The sequence below is a fragment of the Emys orbicularis genome, chromosome 4, assembly GCF_028017835.1.
Source record: "Emys orbicularis isolate rEmyOrb1 chromosome 4, rEmyOrb1.hap1, whole genome shotgun sequence".
NCBI lineage: Eukaryota > Metazoa > Chordata > Testudines > Emydidae > Emys > Emys orbicularis.
Window position 1 is genome coordinate 128,733,145 of NC_088686.1, and position 23,217 is coordinate 128,756,361.

The 23,217-nt window shown below is 47.0% G+C and overlaps 1 protein-coding gene across 1 annotated transcript in view; it reads right to left on the reverse strand.

Annotated features, from left to right (window-relative positions):
* The window catches only part of KLHL12 (kelch like family member 12), an 88,913-nt gene extending 66,719 nt beyond the window's left edge, over window positions 1-22,194 (reverse strand). Inside the window, exons 1-3 of the mRNA XM_065403037.1 lie at window positions 22,012-22,194; window positions 7,838-7,991; window positions 7,066-7,283 (exon numbers count right to left, since the gene is read on the reverse strand). Coding sequence (XP_065259109.1) covers window positions 7,066-7,283; window positions 7,838-7,991; window positions 22,012-22,194 — 555 coding nt within the window. The remainder of the gene's footprint in view (window positions 1-7,065; window positions 7,284-7,837; window positions 7,992-22,011) is intronic.
* Window positions 22,195-23,217: the final 1,023 nt, after the last annotated feature.

A 23,217-nucleotide genomic window follows, 5' to 3' on the forward strand; every position in this document is an offset into this window, starting at 1 on the left:
CCGGGTTAAATGCTGGGGACGGTTGGTAGGGGATCTCTGTAAGGGTGATGAAGAGATCCTGGCTGTCAGGGAAATCAGCTTGGTAAGCGCTGTCGACTGCCTCGTCCTCCTCATCTCCTTCCTCATCTTCCCCGTCCGCTAACATGTCCGAGGAACCGGCCGTGGACAATATCCCATCCTCAGAGTCCACGGTCAGTGGTGGGGTAGTGGTGGCGGCCGCACCTAGGATGGAATGCAGTGCCTCGTAGAAACGGGATGTGTGGGGCTGGGATCCGGAGCGTCCGTTTGCCTCTTTGGTCTTCTGGTAGCCTTGTCTCAGCTCCTTGATTTTCACGCGGCACTGCGTTGCATCCCGGCTGTATCCTCTCTCTGCCATGGCTTTAGAGATCTTCTCATAGATCTTTGCATTCCGTCTTTTGGAGCGCAGCTCGGAAAGCACGGACTCACCGCCCCACACAGCGATGAGATCCAAGACTTCCCGATCAGTTCATGCTGGGGCCCTCTTTCTATTCTGGGATTGCACGGCCATCTCTGCTGGAGAGCTCTGCATCGTTGCCAGTGCTGCTGAGCTCGCCACGATGTCCAAACAGGAAATGAGATTCAAACTGCCCAGACAGGAAAAGGAATTCAAATTTTCCCGGGGCTTTTCCTGTGTGGCTGGTCAGAGCATCCGAGCTCGGACTGCTGTCCAGAGCGTCAACAGAGTGGTGCACTGTGGGATAGCTCCCAGAGCTATTAGCGTCGATTTCCATCCACACCAAGCCTAATTCGATATGGCCATGTCGAATTTAGCGCTACTCCCCTCGTTGGGGAGGAGTACAGAAGTCGAATTTAAGAGACCTCTATGTCGAACTAAATAGCCTCGTGGTGTGGACGGGTGCAGGGTTAATTCAATGTAACGGCGCTAAATTCGACATAAACGCCTAGTGTAGACCAGGCCTAAGACAAGGTTATGGTTTTCTGGTTATGATTATGCTATCTGTATGCATGTATCATTTTTGTATTTAAAGTTATAAGTATTGGCTCTATACTGTCTGTATTTCAAACTTGTGCTGTGCTTCTGGGTGACACCCCAGACAATTTGGCGTCAGCACTGCCTAGCCTGCTTGATGGCCCATTAAGGACCATCAGCTATACAACTGACCCATTGAGAGAAGACAGATCCACCTTGTGACTCAGTAAGGCATGCAGGGACATGCCTATGGACAGAACTCTTGAGTTTTTTCCGTGCCATGTGCTGGATAGCTTGTTTTGGAACAAAGAAAGCAAAGGCTACATAGCAAGAGACTATAAAAGGCTGCTGCATCTCCTCCATCTTGTCTTCAATCCTGCTTCTTACTTCTGAAGGAACCTTGCTAGAAAATGAAGCTCTGAACAAAGGACTGAATGACCCATCCCAACTGTGGATGTACTCCAGAGACTTGATTTAAACCTGCAGTTTATTCCATCACTGCTACAAGCCTGAACCAAGAACTGTGTCATTACTGTATGTAATTGATTTCATTTAACCAATTCTAGCTCTCATCTACATTTCTTTCTTTTTATGAATAAACCTTTAGATTCTAAAGGATTGGCAACAGCATGATTTGTGGGTAAGATCTGACTGGTATATTGACCTGGGTCTGGGGCTTGGTCCTTTGGGATCGGGAGAACTTTTTTTCTTTTACTGGGGTATTGGTTTTCATAACCATTCATCCCCATAGTGATTGGCACTGGTGGTGATACTGGGAAACTGGAGTGTCTTAAGGGAATTGCTTGTATGACTTAAGGTTAGCCAGTGGGGTGAGACTGAAGTCCTCTGTTTGGCTGGTTTGGTGTGCCTTAGAGCTGAAGAATCACCAGCCTGGGGCTGTGACTGCCCTGTTCTAAGCAATTTGTCCTGAACTGATACTCTCAGTTGTGTCCCGCCAGAGGCAACGTTGTTACACCAACTCACTAATGAAATATTTTTAAAGCAAATTTTAAACTAAGGTCCTGTAGACTAACATGTTCTGAGTAAATATTACAGTGATGCACAACTGTTTGTGTCAGTAAATTCTGAAACTGACAGTATACACTTAGGGGTTGGCAAATGCCTGTTAAATGGCCTCATTACCACTTGAATAGCTCTTTAACAGTTTCAATGTTGTGCTAATAGGTCTGGCAGGCTGGAAGGCTTTTTCACTTTTAAGTTACTAGCTCCCCTCTGGAGTAAGAGTCAGGAGGGAGCAGCAGCCAGCTGTGGGAGCCTGCAGGTAGGGTCAGAACAGGGATAGGAAGAGGCTGGAGGGTGGACGCTAAGACCCAGTGGTGCCCCAAATTTCTACGCAGCCGCGCGTATGCCTAAGGACAGCCCAGGCTGACATGATAGTGGCTACAGCAGGGACTCCTGATGTTATCAGACTGTTTCACAGCTTTACTGGGCAGTCTCTCCCCTCTGCTGATTGCTTCCCCCCCATGGTCAATTCACCTCTGCCTCACTCTAGCCTCCTCCCTTCCCATCTCTCTCCCTTATCTCCCCTCTCTTACACCATTTGCCTCTCTGTCTTCAGTGACTCTTCTCCCTCCTTTTCTGTTTCGCTTAAAATCTTCCCTCAAAAGAGTTTAAGATATTGTGGCATTACCATGCCGTTTGCCACTTGTCATTCTGCTGATGAGTTCTGCCACTCCCCCCACACCATGTTTGGTTTAGTTAGACTCTACGATCTTTAGGGCAGGGACTGTCTCTTAATCTTTGCCTGTGCAGTGCCCAGCACAATGAGGTCCCAATCTCAGCTGGGCTCTTTAAACATTAATTATGAATTTCCCGCAGTGGTGAATTTAAGCCCTTCAACGTTATTTTTCATATTTAACTTTTCTGTGTTTTCTTTCATTATAATTTAAGGCCACAAAACCCACTGTAGAGTTCAAAATCTTTACTGGAGCAGGTGGGCCAGTTCTTTAACACAGTGAGAGGAGGCAGAGGCATCTGACACATTGGTCCAGTTAATGCAGAGTCATTTCGCACAAATATTGCCCCTTTCAATCTTGTAACTGTTGGTATCAATGTATTAAGCTACATAAGTAAACCTTTCTATTAAAAGTAACACACACCAGAGTTTCTTACACAGGGGAATGTTTTACATATTTTAACTTATGAAAAATAATCAATTTTCCCACAAAACTTGAGACCAATTATTTGCCAGGTTTCAGGCAACCAATAAACCCTCAAAAAAATAAAGGCTAAGTTTGCGGGACTGTAAATCTGGTTCTAAATTCCTGAAGATCACAGATCCCCTATACACTCCTGCAGTTTACTGCTCATCTAGGTGGAAAAATCCCACATTCATGGGAATGGTGTATGCACTCCTAATGCTGCTGAGCAGCATACAACGAACGACTGATATACAGTTAGGTCTTTAATTTCTTTCTGAAATAAGACACTGGGCACCAACACAAATTGTTTTTGGAATGTCTGATAGCTCCTTCAGGAAATGGAGAAAAAGATGCTCTGCATAAGAACCAAAGAGAGCTCTCTAGGTCAACCAAAAATACAGGGTAGTAAATGCTATTAATTTATTTGCAGAAAATGCTCCTAACATGAAAGTCTCCACTGCTTTTGGAGCCAAAATATCTGTAAGCTCTCCCCTCTGACCAGAGCTGATGTATACAACAGCAAACGTGAAGGAGGCTTGGAACTATTTTAAGTCGAAGTTGCAGAAACCATCTGTAACTTGCATCCCAAGCAAAGGGTTGCAGACCAAACATCTCAAACAGATTACTAAGAGAAAGCAGAAAGCCTACAAGGCATGGAAGAAGGGATGCATTAGCAAGGAAAGCTACCTCCTGGAAGTCTGGAAGTGTAGGAATAAAGTGGGAACTGCCAAAAGCCAAGCAGAGCTGGATCTTGCAAAGGAAATTAAAACCAATTATAAAAGGTTCTTTAGCCACATAAATAAAAAGAAAACAACAAAAGACGGGGGAATCCAGCATAAAGATTAAAGATAATCTAGGTATGGCCCAACAGCTAAATGAATACTTTGCCTCAGTTTTCAATAAAGCTAATGGGGATCTTGGGGGGAGCGGCCACAAGGAAATGGAAGTAGAAATTACCACATATGAGGTGGAAGCCAAACTCAGACGGCTTAATGGGACCAAATCGGGAGGCCGGGATAATCTCCATCCAAGAATATTAAAGGAACTGGCACATGAAATTGAAAGCCCAGTTGCAAAGATTTTTAACAAATCCATAAACTCAGGATTCATACCTTATGACTAGGTAATTGCAACTATTGTACCTATATTTAAGAAAGGGGGGGGGGGGGGGGAAGTGATCTGGGAAACTACAAGCCCAGTAGTTTGACCTCAGTTGTAGGCAGATTGTTAGGACAAATTCTGAAAGAGAGCGTAATTAAAGACAGAGATAAATGGTAATTTGTATAAAATACAACATGGTTTTACAAAAGGTAATAATAATATAATAATATACGGAGATATACTTATCTCATAGAACTGGAAGGGACCCTGAAAGGTCATCAACTCCAGCCCCCTGCCTTCACTAGCAGGACCAAGTACTGATTTTGCCCCAGATCCCTAAGTGGCCTCCTCAAGGATTGAACTCATGACCCTGGTTTTAAGCAGGCCAATGCTCAAACCACTGAGCTATCCCTCCCCTGCAGATTGTGCTAGACCCAACCTGATCTCTTTCTTTGACATAGGACTTTTAATCTAGACAAAGAAAAAGCAGTAGATCTAAGCTAACTGGATTTCAGTAAAGCATTTGATACAGTTCCATGTGGGTAATTATTAGTTAAATTGGTGAAGATGAGGATTAATACAAGAATCGAAAGGTGGGTAAGAAACTGGTTAAAGGGGAAACTACAACAGGTCATACTGAAAAGTGAACTATCGGGCTGGAGAGAGAGTACAAGTGGAACATCTTGGGACCAACCTTATTTATCATTTTCATTAATGACCTTGACACAAAAAGTGGGAGTGTACTAATAAATTTGGCAGATGACACAAAGTTGGAGGACCGGAATATCATACAAGATTTGGACAACCTTGAAGCTGAAGGAATAGAAATGGGATGAAATTTAATAGTGGAGGGTGCAAGATCATGCATTTAGGGATTAATAACAGGAGTTTTTGCTAAAAGCTGAGGACTTATCAGTTGCAAGCGACAGAGCAGGAGAAAGACCTGGATGGACTCGTTAATCACAGGATGACTATGAACCACCAATGTGATGCAGCCATGAAAAAGGCTAACACAATCCTAGGATGCATCAGGTGAGACAGGGAAGTGTCATTGCCATTATACAAGGCACTGGTGAGACCTCATCTGGAAAACTGTGTGCAATTCTGGTCTCCTATGTACAAGAAAGATGAATTCAAACTGGAACAGGTGCAGAGAAGGGCTACTAGGATGATCAGAGGAAAGTAAAACCAACTTTATAAGAGGAGACTTAAGGAGGAAGGCAGAGGGAGATATAATTGCTATCAGAGGGATAACTTAACTTCTCTCTCTCCCTGGTGCTTAAGGCCCAATGATGGCACAAAAACAAAAACAAAGGGCTATACACTGCCCATCAACAAGTTTAGGCTTGAAACCAAGGTTTCTAACCATCAGAGGAGTGAAGTTCTGGAACAGCCTTCCAAGAAGAGTAGTGAGGGCAAAAACCTAACCTCTTTCAAGACTGAGTCTGATAAATTTATGTAGAGGATGGTACAATGAGGTAGCCTACAATGGCATATGGACCATCTGCGACTGTTATTAACAAATATCTTCAGTAGCCAGAGATGGACACTAGATGGGGAAGGCTCAGAGTTATTACAAAGAATTCTTTCCCAGGAGGTTGGTTGGTGGGGCTCACCCACATGCTCAGGGTCTACCTGATCACCATATTTGGGGTTGAGAAGGAATTTCCTCCCCCCCTCCTCCCCCCAGGTCAAATTGGCAGTAACCCTGGGGGTTTTTTCACCTTCCTCTGTAGTGTGGGGCACAGGTCACTGGATGATTTGAGTAAGCGATGGATTCTCTGTAACTTGAAGTTTTTAAATCAAGATTTGAGGACTTCAGTAACTCAGCCAGAGGTTATGGCCCTATTGCAGGTGTGGATGGGTGAGGATCTGTGGACTGTGATATGCAGGAAATCAGACTAGATGATCATAATGGTCCCTTCTGGCCTTAAAGACTATGAGCAAAGGGAGACAAGGAGGAAGAGCTCGGACTTCACATCCACAGAGGACGTTACCCAACATTGGGCTGGCCAAGCACACCTCCCAAAATGCAGCTGGATTAAGAAGCTTTCAATTAATTTAAAATCACCATTTTATTAGTGATGCCTACAGAATAGCAATACACATGACAGGGTGTTTTTTAATTTGCTCTAAATTTGTTCTGTTCCAGAACTTCTAAAGTTAATGTAAACCAGCTTCATAAGTGTCAACTATGTTGGGGTATAGCTTCATGGGTTTCACTCCCATGAATGCCAGCGAAACTAGAAGAGTGAGATATTTCCTGTCTGTACAGAACGCACTGGAGATGAAAGCAGAATCCACAAGCACTATCCTATCAACAATCAACATTGGCCTAAGCATAACCTGATGCCTAATAAATATATCCCATTGTAACTATTTTTGCTTTCACTGCAACTTTTAACCCAACTGATCACCAAGTGTCAAGCCCAGGCCAGCATTCACGATTTCTGTTCTATACCAAAGAGAAATATCTCCCATGGCTGTTGTGTCTTAGCCTTTCTCCTTGATTGTAACTAATTTGGTTCCAGTTTGTAGTACTGGTCTTTTCATAACAGTTAGTAACCAATAAAGTAACCAATGTTTCATTCTCCATGTTCCAATGACAGCTACCTTGCTGTAGAGGGGAGGTTACACTCTACCTGTCAGTTTCAGAATATGCAGCTGATTCAGTAAGAAGTAGATGTCAGTAGAGCATTCAGAGCCTGCCTGAGATAGCCACTCCAAGAGTATTATGAGCTAACCAATGTGGGGGGGAAAGGGAAGTGGGCGAGACATACCGTGATTTGCTTTTCTTTCAAGCAGTATTTTGCTCTCACTGATTTGCACAACAGCTCCTGCTACCTTTACCTGAATTTCATCACATTTGATGAGCTTTTCCACCTCTTCCTGATTTAAGAGGATGAACTCTTCATGCTGAACCACCTCTGGGAAGTGTTTCTGGCTGAAGACCTCTGCTGCCTGCATTAGATCAACGCAGTTGTGTGTCTCAGCAAAATCTCGGATGCCCAAACAGTTTGATGGATCCAGCTGGCTTTCCAAGAACTCACAACAAGCCTGCTTCACACCTATGGAAATGAGATGAGTGAGTGAGCTCATGCACTTCTGCTATCCAATCACTGCTTTGGAAAGTAATTTAGAAAACCAAGCTCTAGTCTATATTGAAATGTAAACCCCAAAGCCTTGCTTAGAGGTAAGCACACACCAAGGGGCATATAGGCAAACATTTCTTCAGGGGCCAGGAAAAAAATAAAGCAACAGACTGTATGTTTAGGCCACTGACTATTTATACATATTAAAAATAACTTGATAGATATAGGAGAGACTCAAAAGGAAGCCTTACACAGCTTGGGGATCTATAAGACCTGAGAGTGGGAGATGCCCTGGGACACTTATTTGTTTTATCACCATATCTCTACGAGGTTCAAACTTTCTTATCAGTGAGAACAGAGTACACGCAGCAGCACATTTGACAAACAGCAATTTCAAGACAAAAAGACTTGGGTCTGGAAACAGCCCAGCAGCCTTCTGCATTCTGCCTTCTGCAATCTTTCCTTTACTTACAAAGACATTCCAGAGCTCTAAACAGCATCAACTGCATGGTTAATTGGTTTGCAATTACCTTTCAGCTGAAGCAGACATGCTGCTGGGAGCAATTCCTGGACATTTTCTACTGTCACATGAACTGTTTCTGTATACACAAAGTCCAGCAGGATTTCCATAGTAGAGGCTGTCAACCCTTGGATATCCACATATGGTTTATCTTTTTCTGAAAGCTACAAATTAAAAGCAAGGGAGATAATGGTTTATTTTCCAGAGGTCAGACCAAAAACCCAATGATGGCTCTTAAAAGTTGTCCTTTCAGAGTACTCTGCCTTTTCAGTGCATGTAAAAAGGGAAAAGATAAAAATGAAGGAATTCCCTTGGAGAATTCAGCGTGTGTGCGTGCACACACACGTGTGTAGAGGAGACAGTATTTCTTGTGTGTAGAAGGATGCCTCAGGAAAACTGTATTTTGGAAGAAGCCAGATGAGATTTGACACAACAGAAGCTTAATGGGTGGTATTTAACCTAAGATGAATGGCAGACTCACTATCACCACCTGGTATAGGCGCAGACTCCGTGGGTGCTCCAGGGCTCAAGCACCCATGGAAAAAAATAGGGCAGTGCTCAGCACCCACTATCCACAGTGGTTTCACCCTGGTGCTGGCCGCCTGATCAACTATTTGGTGAGCACTCGGGGGAGGGGGCAGAGAGGAGGGACCAGTGGGTGGGCAGGCGGGGGGGGGGGGGCTTTGGGGGCAGAGAGGAGGGAGCAGCGAGCAGGCAGGGGGCCTTAGGGGAGGGGCAGAAAGAGGTGGCGCGAGGGCAGTGCCTTGGGAGAAGAGGCCAAGCGAGAGTGGGGCCTTGGGGTGGAGCACCCACCGGGAAAAATAAAAGTCAGCATCTGTGCCATTTGATATGCAGAAGTGAGGAGGGAAGGAGAGTTCCCCCCCAACTCTTCACCTTGGACTGTCTGCCTGACACATTATGGGTTGTGTGGAGCAGCCATCTCACGCCTGTCTTTATAATCACACCACAAAAAATTCCATTAAGCCAGAGTTAAGATTGAAGGGACAAATCAGTAATTTAAGGATAAAAATCCTTACAAGAACTTCGTCGTTCTATTAAAAAGCCAGGAATTTCAGAGCCAAGGTTAAATTTACATGAAAAACATGAAAATAGAGAAATGCACAGTTAAGGTACCCAATCAATCTTAACTCTGGCCCACTTTGCAATGCCAACCTTCCATCTTCCTTTTGTTATTTTGTAAGATGTGCTATTTTGGATCAAATACTTTTTCTAAGGGCTTTAAAGGATTCATCAAATATAGACATATTAAATTCCAAGAAGCCACAGTACTTATATATGTGCAGGTGAAATATACCTTTATCCCAATATAACGCTGTCCTCAGGATCCAAAAAAATCTTACCACGTTATAGGTGAAACCGCGTTATATTGAACTTGCTTTGATCCGCCAGAGCGCGCAGCCCCTCCCCCCCCCCGCCCCCGAGCACTGCTTTACCGCATTATATCCGAATTCGTGTTATATCGGGGTAGAGGTGTACTGAAATTGTGCTTCACAGACATCAATTTATAATTGATTTCAGGTCTCTATTGTAAACCTGCTGACTGTTTCTAATGACTCTTGTATAATTGGCTAGCATACAGAACCACAAAGCCTGCTCCTGCAAGCTGTTGAGGATCTCCTGTCAGTATGCACAGGCCTTTGATGAGGTCTTCAGGATGTGACTTATGAAGTAGATTTTTTCCCCCTGAAGCCTGTATATGGCTAAAGGTGGCAGGGTCAGCACTAGATGAGTATGATTCAGAGAAAAGCACTTGAGCTTCTCCTGTAAAAGATGAAATTAAACGGTTATGGATAAGGATTCAATGAGGAAGGATTGTTGCTTGGCCAACTCTGGCAGTTCCGTGAAGAAGAAAATAATAATCCAGTAGTGGAGGAAATCAGTGCAGTCCTGGGCCTTCCTATGAAGGTGCAGGCAACACAGGAGTGGAGGAAACAGACTGAGCCAGTGCCGTGGGTTACTGGGATGCACTTTACAATAGAAGAGAGGGGAACAGGAGTCAAAGGTGATGGAGAAAGCAGAATGAGGGTGCAAAAGAAAGTGGGTAAGAAGAGTGTAAGAAGACAACAGCCTGAGGATTGCAGAGAAGTGGGATGTAGAAGGTGAGTGGACCATATACAATGAGACTCAGTGGCAATCTGAGAGAGAGGATTCATAAAACTTAAGGCCAGATGGAACCACTAAAATCATTTACTCTGACCTCCTGCAGAGGCCAGGCCAGAGAACTTCACCCAGTGATTCCCACATCATAGAATATCAGGGTTGGAAGGGACCTTAGGAGGTCATCTAGTCCAATCCCCCACTCAAAGCAGGACCAACACCAACTAAATCATCCCAGCCAAGGCTTTGTAAGCCGGGCCTTAAAAACCTCTAAGGAGGGAGATTCCACCACCTCCCTAGGTAACGCATTCCAGTGCTTCACCACCCTCCTAGTGAAATAGTGTTTCCTAATATCCAACCTAGACCTCCCTCACTGCAACTTGAGACCATTGCTTCTTGTTCTGTCATCTGTCACCACTGAGAACAACCTAGCTCCATCCCCTTCAGGTAGTTGAAGGCTGCTATCAAATCCCCCCTCACTCTTCTCTTCTGCAGACTAAATAACCCCAGTTCCCTCAGCCTCTCCTCATAAGTCATGTGCCCCACCCCCCTAATCATTTTCGTTGCCCTCCGCTGGACTCTCTCCAATTTGTCCACATCCCTTCTGTAGTGGGGGGACCAAAACTGGGCACAATACTCCAGGTGTGGCCTCATCAGTGCCAAATAGAAGGGAATAATCACTTCCCTCAATCTGCTGGCAATGCTCCTACTAATACAGCCCAATATGCCGTTGGTCTTCTTGGCAACAAGGGCACACTGCTGACTCATATCCAGCTTCTCGTCCACTGTAATTCCCAGGTCCTTCTATGCAGAACTGCTGCTTAGCCAGTCGGTCCCCAGCCTGTAGCGGTGCATGGGATTCTTCCTTCCTAAGTGCAGGACTTCAAGCCCATAACTTCTGGTGAGTTACAGCACGTCTTTTAGAAACAGACATCCATTCCTGATTTAAAGACTCCAAGAGATGGAGAATCCAGCATGTCCCTAGGTAAGTTAGCTACACTATTAAAAATGTTTTCAGATAATGAGTCCCCATTTCGTTACTTTTTGAGATCTGTCAAATGGATTATAAATTAGCCCACTAACATCTTACTGTGCATTTTTTTCCAATAATGCTTTTACTTTCTGCCTTATCAATTGTCTGCACTGCATAACTGCTAATTTACTACTATCAAATCACTACTATCAACTTTCTCTTTTTCCATTTGATAAAATTGCTGCTTTCACGTCCCTTCTTTACCAGGACAGATTTTTCTGACTGAAGCCGCCTTTGGATACAGAGAAATCAAGAAGGAACAGTTTTTTAGTGAAAACAAAATCAGATGAGTGGCCATTTTGGTAAGTGAGCAAGCTATATCATGGTTTAAAATCATAAGACAGGAGGACAAGAAGTCAGGTGTGTGTGTGTGTGGGGGGAGGGTATCAATGTGGAGATTGAGGTCACCAAGGATGAGGATGGGAAACTGAGAAGAGTGGAAGAGGGAAAGCCAAACATGAAAATCTGAAGATGGTGCTGAGGGAGTGTTGGGGCAGCAGGTGACAGCTGTTTGGATAGAGAAGAGAGAGTATAGTCGGAGGGAATGTTGCTCAAAAAAACAGCCATTCCCCCTCTGCTCCTGAGGAGAGTGCAGAAATGGTGCTGCACTTGGGCCAACGCTTTGGAGAATCAAAGCGCACACCCCTCTCCCCAGTGAACTAGACAGAGTTGTCAACCACGCAAAAGACCAATTTTTAGTATTTTTGGGGGCTGAGGAACAGAATAAGGACTGAAGGATGTCCCTGAAGAGCCCCACCCAAAGCTCATGAAAAGGAGGAAGGAGTGACTCTCCCATCTTGTGACCTCACTGTCCCCAAGCGCTATACTTTCCCTATACCTCTCCAACTTCTGTAAACATCCTGAAATATGCAGGAAGTAAATATCTTAGCAGGTCTGCTGAGGATGGTATAGGTACAGGAAGCAAAGGAGGAGACAGGATCTGAAGGGGGACTAGGGATGCCAGGAAAGTGACCCAAGGGGCAAAGTCTGCTCCCCACACTCATTTTCCTGGGCTTCACACAGTGCATACAGGTGTCCTGAGGAACAAAGAACCCATCCCTGCTCAACTACCTCCTCTGCCTTCTGGGCTGGCACGTGAAGCTCCTATTTAAATTCTTAGCTTTTTACATACCTAAGCTTTGGACCTGGACATCAACTTTTAAACTAGATGAGACCAGAAAATTAAGCATGCGCGCTCTCTGTCTCATCTTTTCTTGAAACTAAGTGCCAAAACACACAAACGCTTCAGATTCTGAAGAGCTCCTGTATTTAGAATAGTTAGGAAACACCCTTGGTCCAATCCACTTTAAATCTGGTAGAAAAATTTTTCCTTGGCCCCAAACCAAATCTACCAATTTTGAAGCCTCTGCTTGTGGACTGGGAAGTAGGGCAGTTGGGGAAAGCTGGGCTCTGAGATACTCACTAGCAACTTTAATCATGAGACGGTAGCAACAGCTACTATTTCATAACACACTGGCAGTAATTCAATGCCCAGATATCAAGAACAGCACCTACAATCTGCATGAACTATACCGCCTGTCTATGTGGTTATCAGGTGGGATTTTTATTCAAGGACATCCAAACTCTGCTTCATTTTGGCTCTTTCAATACCACAAAAACATTTAGCTTGCTTGTAAATGACCTTCCATAAGAGAGATTATAAGCCACTGCATCACCGCGATTCCTTCTACCTCAATGCCCTGTTGAATGAAGACCCTTAAGACATTCAGTGTGAGAAGCTGACCTTGCTTTATAAATCTGTATATTTTGGAATCATTTATTGCTTGAGAATGTTCTGCCTTAGCGTCCATTCACCAGCCCAGGCAGCAAACAGTGCTATGAAATCAGAGTGCATGCATCTAGGATGAAAGTCTCATCTCCATTAATCAATCTATGGGTAGTTTGAAGTTAGACTGGGTATCTGAGGGGACCCTACCATCATTTTTCCATTATCACCATTTAAAATGACCAAGAACGAACCTAATAATACTGAACACATTATACTGAACACATACTGGATTCAGTTATTGTCTACATACAAGAGCACAGCAAATGATATTCAGACAATTGCTAAGAGAATGGAATGAGATTTGGTAAGTTTCTCTTTAGTATAAATGTAGTGCGGTTAAATGACCTAATGTAGCTCTACATCTTGGAAATATTTAAGATCATTTACCTCATATTTACTATCAAGTGCATTCGCTTAGTTCTGCTCATCCAGCACCAATTAGGGTGACAAGGGACCAGGATTAGAATTTTTACTATCCTAATTCAGGCAATAAACCAAAAACCCATGCTTTCCTGAATGCATTAGGAAGGTCCAGGAAAGCACATCTCAATATGGTTTAGTGCTATTAGAAAAGGTTCACGGAGTTATAAGCCTTTAGCAACATCAATGGTTTGGGCCTAGGATACCTAAAAGATCACTTAATGCTCCTAGACTAGGACTGTAGGCAGCTCCATTTCTCAGGCACAATGCTGCTGTCCCCCAGGGGTACTGCTCATCCTGTGCAGGAGACAGGGCTTTCTTAGGGCAAGCCCAAGATCATCGAACCACAAGCATCACCACCTTCTGCTCTGACTGCAAGGCTTTCTTCCACCTTGCTTTTGCTGATATAGACACACAGGACACATTAAATGATTTAAAAAACCCAAACAAAAAACTACAATTTCATCTTGGAGAGAAAAAAGAAACATGACAAATGCTAGTCCTGTGGCTTAATGCACTATTGGAAAGTGCTCATACTACAGTGATGATGCCCATATAAAAATCTGAACAGACTCAAAAGTAATTTATTTTCAAAATGAGAAGGATGTTTCTATGTGTTGTTTATACCAGACAAAACAGTTTCTAGAGAGGACTTTTGCTAATCATTGAAACCATCCGGGCTTTTCAGGATCGGAGCCAGTGATCAGCTCTTAGAGCATCCTTGGATGTTGCGATAGACTCCTCAGAGACAGAAGTCCCAGTGCAAAACCAGGAAGTAGAGGTACATACATGCTGAAACCGCCCCTCAGTTTTCACAATGAGGAACAACTTTGAAGTTAAAACTGAAGGGTTGTTTTAGCTTCTCCACTCCACTCAGCACAGAGGCAGCGAAAAAGTGCTGTCAACAGCCAGGGATTCAACAGTTGATCAGTGGCTTCTCCTCCTGTAAAGCAGAAAGGGAGAAAAATTAACATAAAAACAGGGATTTAAAATGTTTAAAGTAAATATTAAAGTCAGGGAGAAGAAGGAAACTAGACAGAAGGATGGCCTGTGATTCTATTTGGATATTAGAGACAAAGGTGGGTGAGGTAGTATCTTTTATTGGACCAAATTCTGTCGGTGAAAGGAAATAAGCTTTCAAGCTTACACAGAGCTCTTCTTCAGGTCTGGAAAAGGTACTCAGAGTGCCACAGCTTAATACAAGATGGAACATATTGTTAAGGAAAGGAGTTAACATGTTGCAAGAGACCATTCAAGGTGAAGTGAACAGTTAACACCTCGCAGTGGTAGGACAAAAGAGGGTTAGTGGATTACAGATTGGATTTATAGCTCATTACAACAATGTCTTTATTGAGTTCATGATTTTTACTATCTAACAAAATTATGAATGTAAGCTCCCAGGCTCATCTTTTGAAGATGTTGTGCAGGTTTCTTCTGAGAGGTCAGGTATGGAATGATCATTTTGTGAAGTGTCCACCCACGAGTAATATGGTGTTTTTGTATTCTCATTTTTCTGTGGCCAGGTCTACACTACAAATTTATATTGGTATAACTATGAAAAATCCACACCCCATGAGCAACGTAGTTATACTGACTTAACCCCTGATGTAGGCAGCGCTATGTCGGCAGGAGAGTTTTTCCCATCAACATAGTTCCGCCTCGCAGAGGTGGATTAACTACACCGATGGGAGCAGCTCTCCTGTCAGCATAGAAATGTCTCCACTTAACTGCTACAGCGGCGCAACTGCACCGATGCAGCATTTTAAGCGTAGACCTGCCCTGTAAGAGTTCATTTGAGAGTTTGATTGTTTTGTTTCACCCACATAGTTATTGGGGTATGTCTTCACAGTAATTAGACACTTGCAGCTGGCCCGTACTCGTGGGCCTCAGGCTAAGGGGCTGTTTAACTACAGTGTAGATGGTCCAGCATGGGTTTCAGCCCAAGCTCTGGGACCCTCCCACCTTACAAGGTTCTAGAGGCCGGGCTCCAGCCTAAACATTTACACTACAATTAAACAGCCCCTTAGCCCAAGGCCCATGAGCTCAAATCAGCTGGCACAGGCCAGCCATGGGTTTTTAACTGCAGTGTAGACATACCCTTAATATGCTGGATGAGGTATACCACATGTTGTGATAGGCATGTGTAGGACCCATGGATCTTGAAAGGTGTGTTGTGGGGGTCATGGAGAAATGGTTTCAGCCTAGTTCCTAATGCACACTAATCACTGCTGCCATTGGCCCTTATTGGCAGTCTCAGCAGAGGTCCCAAGGACTGACTGTGCTACTGCTAGGTGTGCTTCCTCTGATAAGGGCTAAATTTCACTGAGAGGGAGTTAGTGGCTGGTGTATGCGGAAGTTTGTATTACTTGCTGCCCATGTTGTGACTACTGTTGGATAGAGAGCTTCAATCTCCAGAAAAGCGAATCCTGCATATTTACCAGCAATAAGTTCACTCCAGTTTTTTTAAAATCACATATTCATCTACACAAACACTGCATAAAAGCCAGCCAAGATTGCTGAAGAACAACAATGCAAAATTGAAAATCGTGAAAATGAGGAAACATAAGGTAAAGGCATATATCTATTTACATCTTTTGCTAAGATGTGGAAATATTGGAAAGAGTCCAGCGGAGGGCAACAAAAATGATTAGGGGTCTGGAGCACATGACTTATGAGGAGAGGCTGAGGGAACTGGGATTGTTTAGTCTCCAGAAGAGAAGAATGAGGGGGGGATTTGATAGCTGCTTTCAACGAAGGGAGGTTCCAAAGAGGATGGAGCTCGGCTGTTCTCAGTGGTGGCAGATGACAGAACAAGGAGCAATGGTCTCAAGTTGCAGTGGGGGAGCTCTAGGTTGGGTATTAGGAAACACTATTTCTCTAGGACAGGCCTGCACAACTCGTAAAGCGGCGAGGGCCATATTACTCCAAAGAAAACAGCTGAGGGCCGAAACCCCCCGGCCTCGCGGAAACACCCCCCCCCAGCACCGCCCAGCCCCGCGGAAACAAACCCTCCTTCCCCAGCACCGCCCCGCCGAAACAGCTAAGGTTTGGGGGGGAGGGTGTGTGATACTTTATTAAGAATTTTTCAATTAAATCAAACAATTTTTTAAATTATTTTAATTTTTTTTATTAATCGTGGAAAAATTAAAAACATCTGTTCCGTTGAAAGAAAACATTTGTACTTTTCATAATTACCTTGCAAATTTAATGAGAAATATTACATCTCTTTTCGGCAACAAGCTTGTCGCATTTGGGGGTCATATTTGAAGTGGATATTTTCATAATGTCTTCCAAATGGTCGTCAGTCAGAGAAGAACGTTGCTTGTTTTTATTCATGTTCATGATGGAAAATGTTTGTTCACATATGTAAGTGCGTCCAAAAATGCTGAACGTTTTCAGGGCAACTTCATTGTCCAGACTTTTGTAGAAGTCCCGCAAGCTGCTTTCTCTGTGCTTATTTCGGTAAACTGCTGAACACTGAAGTTCAATAACCTCCAACTGCAAATCTAGTGGCACTTCCTCTGGATCCACAGAAAAGGGATCTTCAATCAGCTTCAACTGGACGTCTTCTTCTTTAGACAAAGTAAATCTTCTGTCAAATTCTTCAATCAAAAGAATGATGTGCTTTGCGTATTTTTCTCCTAACTCGGCGTGTTTGTGCTGAGGGATACGCTGTGCACAAGTGGGAAAGTGACACATTTCACCTTTTGACAGCTGACTTCTGAAAAGTTTCAATTTCATTTTGAAAGCTTTCACTGCTGCACACATTTGAAATATAAGTTGATTTTTTCCCTGAAGTTGAATGTTGAGATCATTCAGGTGTGCTGTAATATCACAAAAGAAAAAGAGATCTTGATTCCAGGACTCATTTTCAAGCTCTGGGAATTTTATTGGCCCATTTTCTAGGAATTTTGCTACCTCCTCTTTCAAAGCAACAAAACGCTGGAGCACTCTTCCTCGACTCAACCACCTCACTTCTGTATGGTAGATTAAGTCATTGCACTCGGTGTCTACCCCTTCAAAAAAGGCTCGAAATGTCCTATGTTTTAGTCCTCTATAACGGATGTAGTTTACAATGGAAACTACCACTGACATTACATGCTCAAATTTTAAGACTTTGCTACACAAAACCTGCTGATGCATAATGCAGTGATGTTTCGTTATTTCTCTCCCGATAAATTCTTCAAGAAGAGTAACTGCCCCAGCATTTTTTTGGCACATAGCTGGAGCACCATCAGTACAAATGGCCACCAAGTTTGTGAAATCTAATCCCGACTTATCATTCGTGCACTTTATCACTTCACTGGAGATTTCTTTTCCGGTTGTGCGACCCGTCATCGAGCACATGCCAGCAAGTTCTTCAGTAATTTCAAAGTTTTTATCAATACCTCTAATAAAAATAAGAAGTTGGGCGGTGTCTTTTAAATCGGTGCTTTCATCCATAGCTAGGGAGTAAAAGCAGAATTCACTGACTCTCTGCTTTAACTGATCACTTAAATTGGTAGAAATGTCAGCTATTCTTCTCCGTACAGTCATGCGTAATAGACTGACATTCTCAAATATTCCCCTCTTTTCTGGACATAACTCAGATACAGCAATCAACATACACTTTTTTAATAACTCGTCTTCTGTCAAGCATTTCCCAGCAGCAGCAATTTCCTTAGAAATTTTAAAGCTTACTTTAGTAACTGTATCGTTCTCAGTGCTCACTTTCTTGAAAATTTGCTGTTCTCTACTAAGGTTTTTCGCTAAACTGGCTGCTTTAATTATTTTTTCATTTGGGCTCAATTTGGTGAGATTGGGATGCTTAGTTTCAAAGTGCCACCGAAGGTTGTATTCTTTCGGAACGGCTAACGTTTCGCGACACACGAGGCACAGTATTTTGTCTTTGGAAATAGTATATAAGTATTTATTCGTCCATTCAGTGTTGAAAACTCTGTGCTCTGATTCTATTTTTCTCCTTTTCTTTTTACTCATGGTATTCATTATGAAGCTCAAGATTTTGTTGAATAAATTCACACACAAGGGAAACACTCACAGTCACACACAAAGAGAAGAGATATCTCACGGCGCATGGCACACTAGCAAGGCACTGACGGTGTGTGGAAGCCTGTAGGTCCAGGGGTCACTATATTACTGCACACAGCAGTCAATCAATGCAGTTGTAGATAAATCTCTGCATTATGCATTTTTGTATAACTTTTATATGACTTTGTATTGAACCTTGGTACTATGTTATAGCGGGCTCCTAAGATAGTATAATTAAGGTAAAAGAAAAATTTCTTGTGTGCAAATTTTTGAAGCAGAGTTCAAATTTGTGTGCCATGAGGCAAATGCGCCCAAGTGAGTAAAATGCTTATACATTTAAAAAGTTTTAATTTGCAATTTGTGTCAATTTATATGGGTTTTCAGATAGACATCATAAGTAAAAAAAGAAAAACAAAAGTTTGTGTTTTAAATTGAAAATTTTCCTAAAAAATATCAATAAATGATTATCAGCCAAGAATAAGATATGTAATTACAAATGCATTTTAATTTCCTTATTGGTCGAAATGTCAAAGACGGCTAAACTAACCTTACTGTTTCCCAATACACACACATTTCTCCTCCCTCCCTCCCAGTGCCCTTCCCCACAGCCCCACCACCACAACTAAACAATGCCCCACACAGACCCCCAGTGCCCTGACACACACAGATCTCCCTCACTGCCCAGCACCCCCCAACAGGCCCCCACTGCCTAGCACCCCAAAACACTCAAACCTCCCCCACTGCCCAGCGCCCTCCACACCCTCACAGTCCAGCACCCCCCACACATCTCCCAGACACTCACTCCACCACACCCTTCCCTGGCCGCACTCACCAGCCCTGCTGGGAGGTCTCTGGCTCCTAGGGTGAGAGCGGCAAGGGGAGTCTCCAGTGGTGAGCGGGAGCCGGTTCGCACCGGTTCGCGGGAACCAGTTGTTAAATTTAGAAGCCCAGTTGTCCTGCGCGGGACAACCGGTTCTAAAAGGGCTTCTAAATTTAACAACCGGTAAGTTGAAGTGACCAGGACCGTAGCTGGGGGGGAGCAGAGGGAGCGGCTGCTCCCCCCTGAGCACATTATCCAAAAGTGGCGCCTTAGGAGCCGACCCCATGGGTGCTCCAGCTCTCCGCCCCGCTCCCCGGCCCCAGCTCACCTCCGCTCCGCCTCTGAACACTCTGCCCCGCTTCTCCCCCTCCCCCCCCTGCTTCCCACGAATCAGCTGTTCGTGCGGGAAGCCTGGGAGGGCAGAGAAGCAAGCGGTGGCTTCGCGCTCAAGCCCAGGGAAGCGGAGACAGAGCGGAGGTGAGCTGGGGTGGGAGGAACCGCCCGCGCCACAGCAGGTAACCCGGGGGGAGGGGCGCGGAGGGGAACCACTCCCCGCCCCAGTTCACCTCTGCTCCGCCTCCCTGGGCCTGAGCCCGAAGCCGCCGCTTGCTTCTCAGTCCTCCCAGGCTTCCTGCGCGAACAGCTGATTCGCGGGAAGCAGGGGGGCTGCAAGCTCAGCCTGACCCGGTGCTCCAGGCACTGCACGGTGGCAGCGTGGCCCGGCTCCAGCCGAGCGGCGCGGCTGTAGCGCCGCCAGCCACCTCCAGGCAGCGCAGTAAGGGAGCAGGGAGGGGGTGTTGGATAGAGGGCAGGGGAGTTCAGGGGGGTGGGGGGGGTGGATAGGGGTCGGGGCAGTCAGATGGCAGGGAACAGGGGGATTGAATGGGGGCAAGGGTCCCGGGGGGCAGTCAGGAAGGAGCAAGGGTTGGATGGGGCGGTGGGAGGCAGTCAGGGGCAGGGGTTCCAAGGATGGTCAGGGGACAGAGAGAAGGGGTGGTTGGATAGGGAATCAGGAGAGGAGTTGGATGGGGCGGCGGAGGGCAGTCAGGGGACAGGGAAGGGGGTGGATGGGGCAGGGGTCCCGGGGGGGGGTATCAAGGAACGCGGGGTGTTGGATGGGGCAGGAGTCCCGGGGGGGGTGGGCCAAAAAGCACTCAGGACGGGGGCGGTGGCTGAGCCCCGTATCCCGCTGGGGGGGGGGGGGGGAGGGCGAGGGCTCCGTGCCCGTGTCCCGCTTGGGGCAGTGGGGAGGGGCAGCGGCACGCAAGGGCTCTGTGTCCTGCTTGAGGCCTGGGGGGTGCGGCGCCGCGCGCGGGCTCCGTGTCCCGCTTGGGGCCCGGGGGGGGGGGGGGGGGGTGGAGGCGCGGCGGCGCGCAAGGGCTCCATGCCCGCGGGGGCAGGGCCGGCTCTAGGCACCAGCAAAACAAGCTGGTGCTTGGGGCCGCACATTTTTAGGGGCGGCATGGCCGGCGCCAGAATGCCGCCCCTAAAAATGTGCCCCGACCGCCCTAGCTCACCTCCGCTGCCGCTCGCGCGCCGCTACTCGCCCTCCCTCCCAGGCTCTCAAGCCTGGGGAGGGGGAGCAGCAGCGCGCAAATCGGCTATTTCGCGCGCCGTGGCCGCTCGGGATCTCCCCCTCCCTCCCAGGTTTGAGAGCCTGGGAGGGAGGGGGAGACTCCGGGTGGCTGCGGCACGGGCGCCGCTTCTCCCCCTCCCTCCCTCCCTCCCAGGCTCTGAGGGAGGGGGAGCAGCGGCGCGCGAAACAGCCGCTCGGGATCTCCCCCTCCCTCCCTCCCTCCCTCCCTCCCAGGTTTGAGAGCCTGGGAGGGAGGGGGAGACCCTGAGCGGCCGTGGCGCACGAAACAGCCGATTCGCGTGCCGCTGCTCCCCCTCCCTCCCAGGCTTGAAAGCCTGGGAGGGAGGGCGAGTAGCGGCGCGCGAGCGGCAGCGGAGGTGAGCTAGGGTGGCCGGGGCACATTTTTAGGGGCGGCATTCTGGCGCCAGCCATGCCGCCCCTAAAAATGTGCGGCCCCCAGCACCAGCTTGTTTTGCTGGTGCCTAGAGCCGGCCCTGCCCCCGCGGGCCGCACAGTGAGCCTCGGCCCGTGGGCCGTATGTTGTGCAGGCCTGCTCTAGGAGGGTGGTGAAGCACTGGAATGCGTTACCTAGGGAGGTGGTGGAATCTCCTTCCTTGGAGGTTTTTAAGGCCCGGCTTGACAAAGCCCTGGCTGGGATGATTTAGTTGGGAATCGGTCCTGCTTTGAGCAGGGGGTTGGACTAGATGACCTCCTGAGGTCCCTTCCAACCCTGATATTCTATGATTCTATGTTCTCTCCATACCAACTCGGAGGCTACTAGAAAGGCTTCTCTTCTCTGGTAAGAAGAGACAACAGAAATGTATCTTTTACAAACTCAGTTCCACAATCCCTTACTGCCCCCTTCATGTTTTTTTTCTATTTGCTACAGCATTAAGTTTGAATCAAAGCCACAGACAGCACCTCCCATTTAACAACCTGAACCAGTGAACTGCAGCTCAGCCAAACATTATTGCCTTTCCGCGTTTTGCAAAGAAAGAATGTGCAATTAGTGTAAATCATTATCAAATATTATGAAGAAGAGCCTGGTCCAGTGGATAGGGCACTAGACCTGGAGCTCAGGGCTATGGTTCTGCCACTAACCTGTTGTATGACCTTGAGCCAATCCCCTCTCTTGTCAGTACCTCTCCCCTCCCAACCATTTCTCAGTCTTGTCTAGGACAGGCTGTAAGCTCTTAGGGACAAGAACTGTCTCTGGCTGCACTCAGGACAAGGGGGCCTAAGCACTACCATGGCAGTGCACCGGGAAATGCTCTCAACAAAAGCTTTGAGCCCTCAGGAGTATGACAAAAACCCAACGCAGCCATCCTGGGGCTCGGCACGAGAGCGCGCTGGCCAAGACACCTGCCAGCGCTGGGCGCAGCGAGCGGCTCCCGCCCTACCTCGCTAGTGAACATGGCGCAGAAGTAGTCGCTGCAGGCCGCCAGCACAATGCGGTGCGCGGCGAAGTCTTTCTGCTCCACGCGCAGAGTCACGTCGCAGAGCGTGCTGCTCTTCCGCAGGCCATTCATGGCGTTCAGGATGGACTTGGCGTGGGAGTTGGTCATGATGTCCTTGGGGGCCATGGCGGCGCGGGAGGGGCGCAGCTCCCGGGCGCCTGGCCGGGGCTCTCCCAGCACTGGGGGCGCCCGGGAGAGTCACGGCGGCCCCCGGGCCGGGCGGCTCGGCTGAGGGGACCCCTGCGCGCGGAGGCTGGAGCGGGGCCCGATCCCGCTAGACGGAACAGCTGCGGGGGGGGCAGCAGCGCACCCGAAGCTGCTCGGCAGGGCCCGACCGCCTCCGCCGCGCCAACCGCCAGCTCTAGGCTCCGCCGCGCGGCACCACCAGACGCACGCTGGTGACGTAACCCCGCGCAGACCCCGCCCTTCGTTACCCAGCAACGGAACCCTCTCCTGTTGCCCAGCAACAGACCCCTGTACCCGAGCCCTGGAGTCTGTGTGCGCCCGCCCACCTCCCAGGATTTCCAATAAGGCCTCTGCTCCTCACCGCGTTGCGTGGGATCGTTCGGACCCGGGAGCAAGAGTCTTGCAAGAGCTGCGGGGCTTGCGTGGGGTGGGGGTAAAATGACCAGGCTCTGCACACTGGCCAATCCACGGGAGGGAGCACGTTTGTAGCAGGAAACCAGCTTACTTTGTAAGCTGCGGGTCACTGAGCGGGCCCGAACCCCACTATGCTGTCAGCTGCAGTGTTACTACATGGGATGCAAATCCTTTTACTCTGTACACTGCACTGATACCGTGCATGGTGCAATTACACTATAAGGTGTAGCGTTATCCTATGCAATGCAATCGCGTCACACACTGTGCAGGCCATTACATTATATACTGCAGTTACCCTGATGTTACCCTGTACAAATCATGTTACATTGTAAGCTGAAGTATTACCCCCATGTGGTGCAAACACTGTCAACTGTAGTATTACCACCCTCTCCCATGTGGTGCATACCCTGTTAACACTATAAGGTGTGGTGTTACACCCCATGTGGTGCAAACCCTGTTACATTCAGGAGTGGCGCCAGGGTTTTTGGCGCCCTAAGCGGGGGTCCTTCCGCGCTCCCGGTTGTCGTCGGCAATTCTGCGGCAGGGGGG